Source organism: Saccopteryx bilineata, chromosome 11, assembly GCF_036850765.1.
Source record: "Saccopteryx bilineata isolate mSacBil1 chromosome 11, mSacBil1_pri_phased_curated, whole genome shotgun sequence".
Lineage (NCBI taxonomy): Eukaryota > Metazoa > Chordata > Mammalia > Chiroptera > Emballonuridae > Saccopteryx > Saccopteryx bilineata.
In genome coordinates this window covers 43,750,612-43,766,817 of record NC_089500.1, presented here as the reverse complement: position 1 = coordinate 43,766,817, position 16,206 = coordinate 43,750,612, and the positions used below count along the sequence as shown (strand labels likewise).

At 41.8% G+C, this 16,206-nt stretch overlaps 1 protein-coding gene across 1 annotated transcript in view; it reads left to right on the top strand.

Annotated features, from left to right (window-relative positions):
• LOC136315732 (UDP-N-acetylglucosamine transporter TMEM241) overlaps window positions 1-16,206 on the top strand; it is a 90,359-nt gene that overhangs the window by 47,074 nt on the left and 27,079 nt on the right. Inside the window, exons 7-11 of the mRNA XM_066247587.1 lie at window positions 1,392-1,443; window positions 3,283-3,331; window positions 4,097-4,142; window positions 5,819-5,854; window positions 7,298-7,332. Of these exons, the coding sequence (XP_066103684.1) occupies window positions 1,392-1,443; window positions 3,283-3,331; window positions 4,097-4,142; window positions 5,819-5,854; window positions 7,298-7,332 (218 nt within the window). The remainder of the gene's footprint in view (window positions 1-1,391; window positions 1,444-3,282; window positions 3,332-4,096; window positions 4,143-5,818; window positions 5,855-7,297; window positions 7,333-16,206) is intronic.

The window sequence follows — 16,206 nt, the reverse complement described above, 5'->3', positions numbered from 1 at the left end:
TTCACCCATCAATAATATTTTTTACATTTGCTTTCTCTGTCATTGTATACAGGTGTGTGTGTGTGTGTGTGTGTATATATATATATATATATATATATATATATATATATCACAGAGAATATATATAATATATAATCATTCTTACTTTAATTTTTCTCTGAACCATTTGAGAATAAGTTGCAGAGATCATGACCCTACCCCTAAATATTTTAAAGTGTATCTCCTAAAAATAACAATTTCTTATATAAATAGTGCAGTTATCAAATTTAGAAAATAAATATTATCTGATGTTGAGTCCATGTTCAAATTTGGCCAGTTGTCCCAATGTGGTCTTTTCTAGTAATCTCTTCCCCCGAAGATGTGTCTCTTGCTCGTTCTTTCATCTGGAACAGCTCCTCTGCCTTTCATTATCTTTCATTGCCTTGGCATTTTGAAGAGCATAAGCCCACTTCTTTGGGGACTGTCCCTGAAATTTGAATTTGTCTCAGTGTTTCCTTATGATTAAGCTCAGGTTTTGCATATTTGGGAGGGATGTCACATGAGTGACATTGTGCCGTTCTCAATATGTCAGATCAGGAGACACGTGATGTAAATCTGTCTGATTATTGGAGGCATGAGTTTGATCATTTGGTTAAAGTGATGCATGGAAGAGTCTAAGGTGCTTTCCGTGATGTTTCTTTCCTTTTTGTAAGTGGCATAATTGTAGACTGAATTTCCAGTTTTCCACTAGTGTCTTTTTGGGAATCCATAGTTTTAAGAAGTCTCTCTTTTATTACGTATTGCACAGGCACACTGATTTTCTCGAGTGAGCCAGCATGGGTTTTGCAAATGTCCTGCAAGTGCTTGTCCCTGGGAAAGTGGCTGGGTGTCCATTCAGTGGAGCACACAGTTGAAAACTGCTTAAGTAGTGAGGCTCTCAGAGGGTGAACAGGGGACCTGGGCTTGGTCTCGTGGGATCTTTGCCTCACCTATGCTCCAGTTGATGTATTTCAGCCTCTGTGCTATCTGGGAAATTCCTTGATGTTGAAAAGAGAAGCTGGTCCTGACCAGTTCGCCCATCTGCTTCTCCACCCCTCCCCCTCTCGCTTCTCTCTCTCTCTCTCTCTCTCTTCCCCTCCCGCAGCCATGGCTAGATTAGAATGAACTGCTCCTGGGCACTGAGAATGGCTCCATGGACTCGCCTCAGCTGCTAAGAAAGCTTAGTTGCTGAGCAATGGAGCAGCGGCTCCAGATGGGCATAGTATTGCCCTGTAGGGGCTTGCGGGGTGGATCCCGGTCAGAGTGCTAGCAGAAGTCTGTCTCTGCCTCCCTGCCTCTCACTTAATTAAAAAAAAAAAAGAAAAGAACGAAAAAGAAAAGTGAAGCTACTTGTTTTATTCCCCTGTCTGCAGTGCCTTCTTCCTCCTTGCCGCTGCGGGATGCCTCCCCTTCAATGACTCCCAGGTAAGTTCAGGTAAACACATTTTGCCTTCCGAGTATCTTTTACTATCAGAAGCTTGTGTATATGAGCAGAATTTCCTAGTCCTTTCTTTTAGAATCAGAATAACCTGGCCTATGCCAAGGCATTAACACTTTCAGACTGGGGACCTTTTGGACACGCCAGTGCTTTTCCTCTGGCCCTTACCTTCTCCCCGAGGCTGGGAAGTGTGGTCTGCAGAGTTCTGGTCTCCAGGTGCTGTGGTGAGTGCCGTCTGCCCTCTGCGTGTTCTTGAAGAACCTGAAAGCCAGTACCCAGTGCCCCAGCCTCATGCATTGAATCACAGTTGGATTTTTCTTCTTGTCCAAGGTCCTCATCTGCAGAGTGATTTTCACTTGCTTATCTGTTTTTCTTTATTAGGCACTGAGGACCCACCCTCACTCCCAGTAGTCATTCCATTGCCTGGTCTTTTTTCGTTCTTTTCTCCCCCAGCACTTATTAAGTCTCCATTAAGTGTCAGGCACTGAGCCAGGCTCTGGGGGCATAAAGAAGAATTGTCCTCATCCAGACAGAAATCGGAGTCTAGTTAGAGCAAAGGGGAGGAGGACAGACGATGAACAGACAATTATAGCACAGGGAGGAGGCCAGGGCTCTGTCCCAGGAGGGACGGGACGCTGTGAGGCACCTAGGAAGATGGGCCGACTTGGGAGATAGAAAAGCTAACAATTACGGGGAGCCTGCTGTGTGCCCGGCGCCGTTCCAGTGCTTCATGTGCCTAATTTAAAATCTCACAGCAATCCCACAAGGGATTATTATTACCTCGATTTCATAGCTAAAGAATAATGCAGCCTGAAAGGTTACCAACTAATGACTAAGTGGGATTTTAGAGTTTAACCCAGATCTTTCTGATGCTAGAGCCAGGCAAGTAGTAAGTGAAATAGTGTGGAATGAGATAAACTCCTTCGGAGACGAGGAAGGGAAGGTGACTAGGGGCTGAGCTGGTGGGGGAAGTGTTTGTGCTTAGGCAAGTGCAAGTTTTCTTTCTCTGGAGAGGGGGCAGTAGATGGCCCTGGATGGGTTGACAAGGTCTTGTCATAGAGACCCTTGAGTGTCATGAGTTTGGATTTTATCCCGAAGTCACTGGAGGACTATTGAATGATTTTAAGCAATAGGTGACATCCTCAGATCAGCCTTTTATAGACCGAGGGTGGGGACAGGATGAGGACTGGGGCAGGGGTGCTGGGAGCAGGGAGCACGTTAGGAAGATGTCATAGACACCCGGATGAGAAGTGAGAGGAGGGACTGGCTCAAGGCTCCAAATTCCTGTCCTGGCTCCCTTGCTTGGCCCTGCGCATCGACACTTAGCGTTTCTCATTGTCACGCTGGTTTGTTTGTTGGTACCTATAGCCATGTTTTTTTGGTTTATTATTATTATTATTAATTTTAATGGGGTGACATTGATAAATCAGGGTACATATGTTCAGAGAAAACATCTCCAGGTTATTTTGACATTTGATTATGTTGTATACCCATCACCAAAGTCAAATTGTCTTCCGTCACCTTCTATCTGGTTTTCTTTGTGCCCCTGCCCTCCCTCCTCTCTTCCCCACTCCTCTCAGTAACCACCACCCTCTTGTCCATGTCTCTGAGTCTCATCTTTATGTCCCACCTATGTATGGAATCATATAGTTCTTAATTTTTTCTGATTTACTTATTTCATTCAGTATAATATTATCAAGGTCCATCCATGTTGTTGTAAATGATCTGATGTCATCATTTCTTATGGCTGAGTAAATTCCATAGTATATATGTACCAAAGCTTTTTAATCCACTTATAGCCATGTTTTTAATGTCCTGTGTTACAGTTTGATCCAGATGGATATTTCTGGGCTGTAATTCACTTAACCTGCATGGGTAAGTTTTAAAAGCATGCTTAATTAAATAATTAAGGCTTATTAATTAGACCTTATTGTACATTCACTTTTTAGTGACTTTGGACAATAAGAAGATTAAATACAGGTGTTGAGGTTAAAATTAAATGGAGGCTCTCTGGTTTTATTTTCCTGTTTTGGAGTTTTCCTCAACTGTTCCGTTTCCAATGTAGTCTCCTCTTTTTCGTGGGAAACACTAATGCTCTCCACACCAGCTCCCGTTCTGCAAGCTCACGTCCACCTGTGGGATGCTGGTTGGTTTTCTCTAAAGATGGTGGGAAGAGATCCAGAAGTTTGTGCCAAAGACATTCTCATCAGTATACAAAACTAAAATAACTAGGTGTTTTAAATAAAAGGACCATGTGACTATATTTCAAACCCTGTGTTTAGTGTTTCCTGTCCTTAGGCCCAGGGGGAAGAGCAGTGCCCTTTGTTAAACACTGTTCAGAAATCCAGTGCGTTTCTCCTGCACACGAAGCAAAAGCAACCAGCAGCTTCCTGTGAATCCTTCAGTTGGTCAAGAGCCTTCCCCGCCCAGCACTGTCCATATTGACCACATTATCACCGGGATTACGCAGTTAGCATCCTGGAAACTCTCCCAAGTGTTGTCGGTTGTCCGCCGTGGGCACGGGGACCCTCCTAGGGAAGAGAGGCTCTTCTCCATGTGGATTTGGTGCTTCCCGGGAAGTGCGGGCAGCCGCTCACACACAACGCCCCGTCCCAGTAACACGTGTTGCTTTATTTTCAGGGGTGTATAAGATACTACGGAAGTCCCAGAAACCCAGTGCATTAAGGTAAACTTTTAAAGTTCAGTGAGCTGTTTGGTTAAGGAAAAGGGTGAGACCGTGGTGCTGGGCGCTGCTCCTGCTCGGACAGAGACTCTGCAGGTCTGGTTGCAGCGGGACAGCGGGCTCGACCCCCGAGGCCCTTTCTCTTGTGTTGGAGCCGTTGCAGTCCAGGTCCCCCAGGACCCGAAACATCCAACCGTCAGCGAGGACGTGTGAGGAACAGGGAAGTCTCTGTGCTCTTCCTTCAGGGGCAGTCATTCAGATGACGTTTTCACTAAAATTATGTGAACAGCTGCTTTGGACCCCGTTTCCTCCTCCAGCTCGGGGGCACAAGTCTCTTCTCCTGGTTTCCCCAGGCCCTTCTAACTGGGCTTGGTTCAGACCCAGCAGAGTCCCCTGTCAGTAGCTCTGCGCTGGGGTAAAATGAGGCCTTTGTTGTGGGCAGTCAATGGACCAGCCTCGGCGAATGTTAATGAAGGAGAGATTCCGGTCTCGGCTGGGCTGGAGCAAGGCGGTCAGAGCCCCAGCCCAGCCTGGAGCAATGCAGTCAGAGCCCCAGCCCAGCCGTCTGGAGCAATGCAGTCAGAGCCCCAGCCCAGCCTGGAGCAATGCAGTCAGAGCCCCAGCCCAGCCTGGAGCAATGCAGTCAGAGCCCCAGCCCAGCCTGGAGCAATGCAGTCAGAGCCCCAGCCCAGCCGTCTGGAGCAATGCAGTCAGAGCCCCAGCCCAGCCGTCTGGAGCAATGCAGTCAGAGCCCCAGCCCAGCCTGGAGCAATGCAGTCAGAGCCCCAGCCCAGCCTGGAGCAATGCAGTCAGAGCCCCAGCCCAGCCTGGAGCAAGGCAGTCAGAGCCCCAGCCCAGCCGGCTGGATCAATGCAGTCAGAGCCCCAGCCCAGCCGTCTGGCTTCGGGCCCTCAGAGCCGCCCTGGAGGCTGAGGCTGAGGAGGCCAGGTCTGCAGGGATGGCTCCTGTCACTTCGGGTCTCCAGAGCACCTTTTGTTCTTTTAATAAAGTGTTTCTGGAGCAAAAAAAAAAAAAAAAAAGTAGAGTTTCCAGATAAAATACAAAATACCCAATTAAATCTGAATTTTAGACAAGTAGTGAATTTTTTTTTTAGTGTAAGTATGTATCATATAATATTTGGAGCATACTTATACTAAAACATTACTCTTTATTTGAAATTCTGATTTATTTGGGTGTCCTGTATTTTTATTTGTCAAATCTAGTAGCCGTAGAAGCTAGTCCATTGGTCTCAGATAGTTGACACTCCTTTAAAGTGACAAATGGACACATAAGAAATAATCAGCCGTACGTGAAGATGTGTGTGACCATACTAAGCTAGGAAGTACTGTTTTATTTCACTTAATTAATTATTGTAAAGTGTATTTTTATTAGGGTGTCACTAGTTAACGTAATTATACAGATTTCGGGTGCCCAGCTCTACAACACGTCTCTGTGCCCTGCACTGTGCATTCATCTCCCTAGGAAGTGTTACTTTACAAAGGTGCCAGGAACCAGCTTTGAGTATGAAGTGCTCTTCCATACTGTTTATTGGTAATTTATAAATGTAGTAACTTATGCATAGATATAATTTATTAACACAAGGTAATGACAACTTCGTGTATGTAAAATGCTTTTCTACTTTACGTTTTATCTTTTCTTTTTTCCCTCTTATTCCCTAGTGACATTGACCAGCAGTACTTAAACTATATATTCAGGTAAAATATGATTTACATTTTCAAAGAGTAACTCACAGACTTCTAGAGCTAATGGATTTTACTTTCCCAATAATATTTTGAGTTGGGGATTCTGAGCCAGTTGCCTTCCAGGGAGGCAAGCTAAGTCATTGTGAGGGACCAGAAGCTGAGAAAACCAAATAGCAGTCCTGCCCTCAGACAAGACAAGGGCCTCTGTCTGCCCCACACTCCACAAGCCTGTCTCTCTCCCCACGGGGATGGTCTGTGAGGCTAAGGGAACATTTTTCCCCGAGCCTGCAACTTCCCTTCCAGCCTGGGCCCTGGAATTCCCTACCCACATGCTCCAGAGCTTGACTCCAGCGCCTCCCTGGGTCTGTCTTCCCAACTCATCCCTAGACCCAGTGGTGTCCAAGGACAGGCTGTTAGTGGGAGGGGTGTGGGGGAGGGTGGACCTACAGGCTCTTTGAGGGATTTAGGTAATTTATAAGTAATGAATATTATGGGATGTGTGGCTAGGACCCTTTCTTTTTACTACAAGTAGACACTAGGCTTTCCTCATCTATTAAATAGAAAATTACCATAATGTTCTTTGTTTATACCCCACTTTTCTTCTTTCTTCTTTCTTTTTTTTTTTTTCTTTCTTTGTGAGAGGTGGGGAGGCAGGGACAGACTCCCGCATGTGCCCCAATCAGAATCCACCCAGCAAGGCTGCTAGGGGGCGATGCTCTGCCCATCTGGGGCCCTTGCTCCATTGCAACCAGAGCCATTTTTTAGTACCTGAAGCGGAGGCCATGGAGCCATCCTCAGTGCCCAGGGCCAACTCGTTCCAGTCAAGCCATGACTGCAGGAGGGGGAGAGAGAGAGAGAGAGAGAGAGAGAGAGAGAGAGAGAGAGAGAGAGAGGAGAAGTGAGAGAGGGAGGGGTAGAGAAGCAGATGGGCATTTCTCCTGTGTGCTCTGGTCGGGAATCGAACCCGGGACATCCACACGCCTGGCAGATGCTCTACCACTGAGCCAACGGGCCCGGGACGGATATTTTTGTGGGCTGGCTTCTTGGACCTTCAACTTACCTTCTACGCAATTAATTTTATGGCAAAATCAGACTTAGCTCACGTTTAACAGTTAGCTTTTAGAGCACAGCCTATTTATAATTTAGTCTGCTTTTGTTTAGCTTACAAAGACTCTTTGTCGATGAGGTGAGCACGATAATAGTTGGCGGCATGGCTGACCCTCAGAGTGCAGCATGGGTCCTTAGTCTGCACAGGGCAGAGTCAACCCTCTGGCTCAAACCTGAAGCACTTCAAGAGATTCTCACTCTCTCACTGAGGAGCGAAATTTCGGCAGAGTGAGACCTTTTGATGCAGATCATTTGCTTTTAGGCCAGTGTCACTATTTCCAAGTGGAATGGTGGGAAATGAGGCGTGTTCTCAGTGCCTTCCTCACTGCTCTGCTGTTTCCTTTCCAGTGTGGTGCTCCTGGCGTCTGCATCTCATCCCACAGGTAACCGTCACTGGTTTGTGTGTTTGTTTTACAATGCAGTGCCCTGACCCTGGCTCTCTCTCGGAGGGACATTTTGTAAGAGGATGTAGTCGCCTCCCAGGATATCAATGATCCACAAACTGAAAACTGTTTCTAACAACCCCTTATTGAACTGTTGCCCACGAATGTATTCGTGTCCCTTCCTGAGTGTTGTGTACATTTTCATCCGGTGCGACCTCAGAGGCGCGGGTGGGTGGCACGTCCGCCGGGTGGACAAGTGCTCGTGTTGTCCTCTTCCGGCTCCGTCTTGAAGCATCCAGAATTGCTCTTCAGTTCTCGTGCTAACGGGTTTGGTGAAAAAGTTCAAATTCACCTTATTTCTAACCGACGTCCTTTTTACCATTCTTTATCATCTGTTATTATTTCATTTGTATAATTCTAGATTAAAGAAGTTAAGTATTAAAACTTACCTTTATTCTATTGCTGAATTAATTGCTTTATAGTTGTTTTTCAGATTCAGGATTTACTCACAATAATGCTATTCCACTGTGCTTTTTTACTTCGAAAGGTTTTTGATGTTGGTGCCAAAGATAAAGCAATAATAATCTGTGTTTGGTATGGCTAAAAATACATGTTTTATGGGCCACACTCCTTAAACTCATGCTTATTGACCATTTGCGATGGATAGGGTGTTTGCCAAGCCCTTGGGGGGGGGGGTCGTCTCAATTCTCTTATCTGTAGAATGAAAAAGGTGGACTGGATTCTTTCTAAATAATCTCATACTGTGCCCAAAACAGTGACACCTTCTTGTCAGTGTATTTAGCTGCTTCACACACTATTTGAGCTGGTGTCCTTAGGGAACTGCTGGTAGTGACTCAGGTAATGTTTCTAGATTGTGTATGACACAATTGAACGCGTGTCCCATCAGGATGACCTGAATTACCTGTTTCCCTCCATGCATCATTCCACACTTACCCACACAGAAGCATGTGTATTTTCTGCCCACTCCCACAGCCTGGTGTTGCCTCACAACTGTGACGTTTGCTCTGGACTGCCCTTTCCATGATCATTTGTTGAAAGCCCATCCTTTGTAAAGAAATCATACGAAACCATGGTGTTATCCCTGAAGGCTCTGCTCACCCATAGTGCTGGTTGCCTGCCCTTCAGTCATGCCTCCTGTCATTCCTGCGTGCAGCCGGGAGGTTGCCCCCAACCCGTACTTCAGAGCTTGCTGGGCATCCTCCCCACTTGAAATGTGCTTTAGTCAAAGGCCTTTGGACATTTCTGTTTGTTGGTTCTCCTTGGTTGACATGTTCATTTACTCCCTGAGTGATTTCTAGTGGGTTTGGTGAATAATTGTCACCTAAAGAAATCATTCTGCCTTTTGACTAAGAAGCTATGCTGGTCATTGGGTTGCACTCATGAATATCAGAGCTGAAAGGAATCTTAGTGATTTTCCAAGATGCCACCACATTTTACAAATGAGGAACCTGAAGCCCAGAGGAGGTGAGGTGACTAAGGTATTGTGGAGGAGGTGATGGCAGAGGGGGACTAGAGTTTAGGTCTGTCTCCTGACCCTCTGTCCAGGATTTTCTTTTTTAATGCTTCCATTTTAGTGATCTTACACTTTATTACAACGTCTCCCAGGTGAGTGAATACTTTTGTCTGATGTCCCTAATTTCTTTCTGGGGCTACTCTTGGTTTGGAGACCGTTTTCCCCACCAGTTGCCAAGCACAATGACTGCTAGTGGTCATGTATACAGTTAGGCAGCACTCCCACATTTTACCTTGAGTTATTGCTAAACTTTTAGGTCAAAACTGGACTACCTTGGGCAGTTAGTTACCTTCTGGAACACCAAGTAGTCAGCAGCCCAAAGTTGTAGACTGGCTTGGGCTGACGAGTAATTTAAAATGGGCTTTGGTTTCTTTTGGAGGTGATGAGAATGTTCTGGAATTAGGTTGTGGTGATGGTTATACAACTCTGTGAACACATACTAACAACCACTGAGCTGTAGACTTTAAAAGGTGAATTTTATGCTGTATGAATTATATCTCAACAAAATAAAATATATTAAGGGATAAAAAAGGAAATCTATTTTATTTGAGAACCTGTTTGGAGCTCAGTTATGCCTCAAAAGGATATTTGCAAGGATTAATGTTTCTCCAGATTATATTTTAAGTTAAAAAAAAGAAGGTGCATTAGGCATCAGGTGCTCATTTCCCGTTCCTTCCCCTGCAGGCTCCAGTGCGTTGTGGGGTGAATGACTGAGGGTGGGTCTGTGGTGGGAAGCTCGGGGAGTTGCAAAACCTGTGGGCTTCATCAGAGAGAGACAGGGGTGCTTCCGGGAAGGGCTCCTGGCTGGCTCTGGTTTGGTGCAGTTTTCAGGAAGCTGAGGTGATGTCTTTGAAGAGGCCAGATATAGAAAGTTGGCTTCTGTGAAGGTTTGCTGGCCTGATGAGACTGGCCTTGATTCTGGTATCAGTAGCAGAGGCGACCTTGGCCTACCTTGCTGTACGTGGCTGAGGTGTCCCTGCGAAGTCCTTGCGAGCCTGAGTAACCGTCATAGCAGGGCTCTGGCAGAGGTCCTGGGGAAGGTAGGTGGAGGTTACGTACAAACCAGTGGCAACTTTCCTGAGGAGTCCAGAGACGTCCATCAGTATCAGTGCCAAGTTCAGTATCTAAATCATGAGCATCCTCCACTTAGTATTATGTGTATTAGGTAACATGAAGGCACTTTATTTATCAAAGTGCTCTGTATGGTAACCATGATCAGCTTTGTTGGTTTCCTAGAACTTTTACAGATTGTGTGTCAAGGTATCTTAAACACACGTGTGTCAATTTGTCCTTTCACCTCCTGTCACGGGAGAACCATTGACCTGAAACCTTGGTATGTTGGGGTTGGTCCTTGAATGCCTGCTTGGATGAAGATTGTTGAGTAACAAAACAGTCTTGACTAGCGTAGGGAATCTACTTGGGAAATCTACATGAAAAGAGGCTGTCCCTGATTAAAAAAAGAAAAAAATATATATATAATTGACATTTAACATTGTATTCATTATAAGTATACAATATAATCAGATATATATATATATATATATATATATATATATATATATATGGTGGAATGATCACCACCATGTTCAGTAAGTTAACATCTGTCACCACACATAACTGCAGTATTTTTTTCTTATGAGAACTTTTGAGATCTACTCTCTCAGCAACTTTCAAATATGCAGTACAATATTGTACTGTAGTCACCATGCTGTACATTAGACCTTCAGGACTTATTTATCTAATAACTGGAAGTATACCTTTGACTGCTTTCAGCCATGTCACCCACCCACCACCCCACCTCCAGTAGTCACCAATTTGTTCTCTGTCTCTATGAGTTCAGGGTTTGTCTTATTTGTTTTTAGATTTACATATGAGTAAGCTCATACAGTATTTGTCTTTCTCTGCCTGATTTAATTTGCTTACCATAAGTCCCTCAAGGTCCATCCATATTGTCACAAATGGTAGGATTTCCTTTTTTTATGCTAAATATTCCACTGTAAATATGCCACATTTTCTTTATCCATCAATGGACATTTAGGTTGTTTCCATATCTTGGCTGATGTAAAGAAGACTATCCACGTTTGTTTTTAAAGGTTTTATTCATTGATTTTACACAGAGAGAAAGAGGGTAAGAGTGAGAAGTATCAACTCATAGTTGCTTCACTTTTTTTTTTTTTTTTTTTAATAAATTTTTATTAATGGTAATGGGATGACATTAATAAATCAGGGTACATATATTCAAAGAAAACATGTCTAGGTTATTTTGTCATCAAATTATGTTGCAAACCCCTCGCCCAAAGTCAGATTGTCCTCCGTCACCCTCTATCTAGTTCTCTGTGCCCCTCCCCCTCCCCCTAACTCTCTCCCTCCCTCCCTCCCATGTCCTCCCTCCCCCCCCCACCCTTGGTAACCACCACACTCTTGTCCATGTCTCTTAGTCTCATTTTTATGTTCCACCAATGTATGGAATCATGTAGTTCTTGTTTTTTTCTGATTTACTTATTTCACTCCGTATAATGTTATCAAGATCCCACCATTTTGCTGTAAATGATCTGATGTCATCATTTCTTATGGCTGAGTAGTATTCCATAGTGTATATGTGCCACATCTTCTTTATCCAGTCTTCTATTGAAGGGCTTTTTGGTTGTTTCCATGTCTTGGCCACTGTGAACAGTGCTGCAATGAACATGGGGCTACATGTGTCTTCACGTATCAATGTTTCTGAGGTTTTGGGGTATATACCCAGTAGAGGGATTGCTGGGTCATAAGGTAGTTCTATTTGCAGTTTTTTGAGGAACCACCATACTTTCCTCCATAATGGTTGTACTACTTTACAGTCCCACCAACAGTGAATGAGGGTTCCTTTTTCTCCACAGCCTCTCCAACATTTGCTATTACCCGTCTTGTTGATAATAGCTAATCTAACAGGGGTGAGGTGGTATCTCATTGTAGTTTTGATTTGCATTTCTCTAATAACTAATGAAGCTGAGCATCTTTTCATATATCTGTTGGCCATTTGTATCTCTTCCTGGGAGAAGTGTCTGTTCATGTCCTCTTCCCATTTTTTTATTGGATTGTTTGTTTGTTTGTTGTTGAGTTTTATGAGTTCTTTGTAAATTTTGGATATTAGGCCCTTATCTGAGCTGTCGTTTGAAAATATCAGTTCCCATATAGTTGGCTGTCTGTTTATTTTGATATCAGTTTCTCTTACTGAGCAAAAACTTTTAATTCTGATGTAGTCCCATTCATTTATCTTTGCCTTCACTTCTCTTGCCATTGGAGTCAAGTTCATAAAATGTTCTTTAAAACCCAGGTCCATGATTTTAGTACCTATGTCTTCTTCTATGTACTTTATTGTTTCAGGTCTTATATTTAGGTCTTTGATCCATTTTGAATTAATTTTAGTACACGGGGACAGGCTGTAGTCGAGTTTCATTCTTTTGCATGTGGCTTTCCAGTTTTCCCAACACCATTTGTTGAAGAGGCTTTCTTTTCTCCATTGTGTGTTGTTGGCCCCTTTATCAAAGATTATTTGACCATATATATGTGGTTTTATTTCTGGGCTTTCTATTCTGTTCCATTGGTCTGAGTGTCTATTTTTCTGCCAATACCATGCTGTTTTGATTATCGTGGCCCTATAATATAGTTTAAAGTCAGGTATTGTAATGCCCCCAGCTTCATTCTTTTTCCTTAGGATTGTTTTGGCTATTCGGGGTTTTTTATAGTTCCATATAAATCTGATGATTTTTTTGTTCCATTTCTTTAAAAAATCTCATAGGGATTTTGATGGGAATTGCATTAAATTTGTATATTGCTTTGGGTAATATGGCCATTTTGATTATATTTATTCTTCCTATCCAAGAACAAGGAATATTTTTCCATCTCATTGTATCTTTTTCGATTTCCCTTAACAATGCTTTGTAATTTTCATTATATAGGTCCTTTACATTCTTTGTTATGTTTATTCCTAGGTATTTTATTTTTTTTTGTTGCAATCGTGAAGGGGATTATTTTTTTGAGTTCGTTTTCTAATATTTCATTGTTGGCATATAGAAAGGCTATGGACTTTTGTATGTTAATTTTGTATCCTGCGACCTTACTGTATTGGTTTATTGTTTCTAATAATCTTTTTGTGGAGTCCTTCGGGTTTTCGATGTATAGGATCATATCATCAGCAAAAAGTGATAGCTTTACTTCTTCTTTTCCGATATGGATGCCTTTTATTTTTTTGTCTTGTCTGATTGCTCTGGCCAGAACTTCTAGCACCACGTTGAATAAGAGTGGAGAGAGTGGACAACCCTGTCTTGTTCCTGATTTAAGGTAGAAAGTCCTCAGTTTTATGCCGTTTAATAGGATGTTGGCTGATGGTTTATCATATATGGCCTTTATCATGTTGAGATATTTTCCTTCTATACCCATTTTGTTGAGAGTCTTAAACATAAAATTGTGTTGTATTTTATCAAAAGCCTTTTCTGCATCTATTGATAAGATCATGTGGTTTTTGTTCTTTGTTTTGTTGATATGGTGTATTACGTTAACCGTTTTGCGTATGTTGAACCATCCTTGAGATTCTGGGATGAATCCCACTTGATCATGATGTATTATTTTTTTAATATGTTGTTGTATTCGGTTTGCCAGTATTTTGTTTAGTATTTTAGCATCTGTATTCATTAGAGATATTGGTCTGTAGTTTTCTTTCTTTGTGCCATCCTTGCCAGGTTTTGGTATGAGGGTTATGTTGGCCTCATAAAATGTGTTTGGAAGTATTGCTTCTTCTTCAATTTTTTGGAAGACTTTGAGTAGAATAGGAACCAAGTCTTCTTTGAATGTTTGATAGAATTCACTAGTATAACCGTCTGGGCCTGGACTTTTATTTTTGGGGAGATTTTTAATAGTTTTTTCTATTTCCTCCCTGCTGATTGGTCTGTTTAGGCTTTCTGCTTCTTCATGACTCAGTCTAGGAAGGTTGTATTGTTCTAGGAATTTATCCATTTCTTCTAGGTTGTTGTATTTGGTGGCATATAATTTTTCATAGTATTCTACAATAATTCTTTGTATTTCTATGATGTCTGTGGTGATCTCTCCTCTTTCATTTTGGATTTTATTTATTTGAGTCCTGTGTCTTTTTTCCTTGCTGAGTCTTGCCAAGGGTTTGTCAATTTTGTTGATCTTTTCAAAGAACCAGCTCCTTGTTTTATTGATTTTTTCTATAGTTTTTCTGTTCTCTATTTCATTTATTTCTGCTCTGATTTTTATTATCTCCTTTCTTCGGCTGGTTTTGGGTTGTCTTTGTTCTTCTTTTTCTAGTTCCTTAAGGTGTGAAGTTAAGTGGTTTACTTCGGCTCTCTCTTGTTTGTTCATATAGGCCTGAAGTGATATGAACTTTCCTCTTATTACTGCTTTTGCTGCATCCCAGAGATTCTGATATGTCCTATTTTCATTTTCATTTGTCTGTATATATCTTTTGATTTCTGCACTTATTTCTTCTTTGACCCATTCATTTTTTAGAAGTATGTTGTTTAGTTTCCACATTTTTGTGGGTTTTTCCCCCTCTTTTTTGCAGTTGAATTCTAGTTTCAAGGCTTTATGATCAGAAAATATGCTTGGTACAATTTCAATTTTTCTAAATTTGCTGATATTGTCTTTGTGGCCCAACATATGGTCAATTCTTGAGAATGTTCCATGTACACTAGAGGAAAATGTATACTCTGTCGCTTTGGGATGAAGTGTCCTGTAGATGTCTATCATATCCAGGTGTTCTAGTATTTCGTTTAAGGCCACTATATCTTTATTGATTCTCTGTTTGGATGACCGATCTAGAGCCGTCAGCGGTGTATTGAGGTCTCCAAGTATGATTGTATTTTTGTTAGTTTTTGTTTTAAGGTCAATAAGTAGCTGTCTTATATATTTTGGTGCTCCTTGGTTTGGTGCATATATATTAAGGATTGTTATGTCTTCTTGATTCAACTTCCCCTTAATCATTATGAAATGACCATTTTTGTCTCTGAGTACTTTTTCTGTCTTGTAGTCAGCATTATTAGATATGAGTATTGCTACACCTGCTTTTTTTTGGGTGTTGTTTGCTTGGAGTATTGTTTTCCAGCCTTTCACTTTGAATTTGTTTTTATCCTTGTTGCTTAGATGTGTTTCTTGTAGGCAGCATATAGTTGGATTTTCTTTTTTAATCCATTCTGCTACTCTGTGTCTTTTTATTGGTAAGTTTAATCCATTTACATTTAGTGTAATTATTGACACTTGTGGGTTCCCTACTGCCATTTTATAAATTGCTTTCTGTTAGTTTTGTATCTAGTTTGATTCTTCTCTTTTGTTTTTCTATCATTTGTTTTTGTTTGTTTGTGTTCCATACTTCTTTCCTCTGTTGCTACCTTTTTTAAGTCAAGTGTTTTTGTGGTGGTTTTTTTAAGGGTGGTTACCATTAAGTAATGAAAAGGGTACCTACCATATTCATTGTAGTACCCTATCTTATAAGTATTTCTGTACTTCATCATCCTTTGCTACTGTTAATCTCCATCCTCTCCCCCCTTTTTTTCCTTTGTTGTCACAGTTTAAGTTTGGTTTTATTGTGTTCTTGGTGGAGCTGTTACTTGTGGTGTTGTTTTCTTTTGTTCTTTGAATCTGGTTGGAAAACCCCCCTTAGTATTTCCTGGAGTGGGGGCTTTCTGTTGATAAATTCTCTCATCTTTTCTGTATTTGTGAATGTTTTTATATCTCCTTCATACTTGAAGGATAGCTTTGATGGGTATAGTATTCTTGGCTGAAAGTTCCTCTCTTTCAGGGCTTTAAATATTGGGGTCCACTCTCTTCTAGCTTGTAGAGTTTCTGCTGAGAAATCTGATGATAATCTAATAGGCCTTCCTTTATATGTTGTACTCTTCTTTTCCCTGGCTGCCTTGAGAATTTTTTCTTTGTCATTGGTTTGTGTCATCTTTATTATGATGTGCCTTGGAGTGGGTTTGTTGGGGTTAAGAAAACTTGGTGTTCTGTTTGCTTCTTGAATTTGAGGCTTTAGTTCCTTCCACAGGCTTGGGAAGTTCTCGTCTATTATTTGTTTGAGTATATTCTCCATTCCATTTTCTTTCTCTTCTCCCTCTGATATACCTATTATTCTTATGTTATTCTTTCTGATGGAGTCAGACAATTCCTGTAGGGCTTTCTCATTTTTTATTATTCTTGAGTCTCTTTCTTCTTCTCTCTGTTGTGCCTCAAGTTGTTTGTCTTCTATTTCACTAATCCTATCTTCAATCTGGGCTGTTCTGTTAGCTAAGCTTGTTACCTCGTTTTTCAGCTCCTGAATTGAGTTTTTCATTTCTGTTTGATTT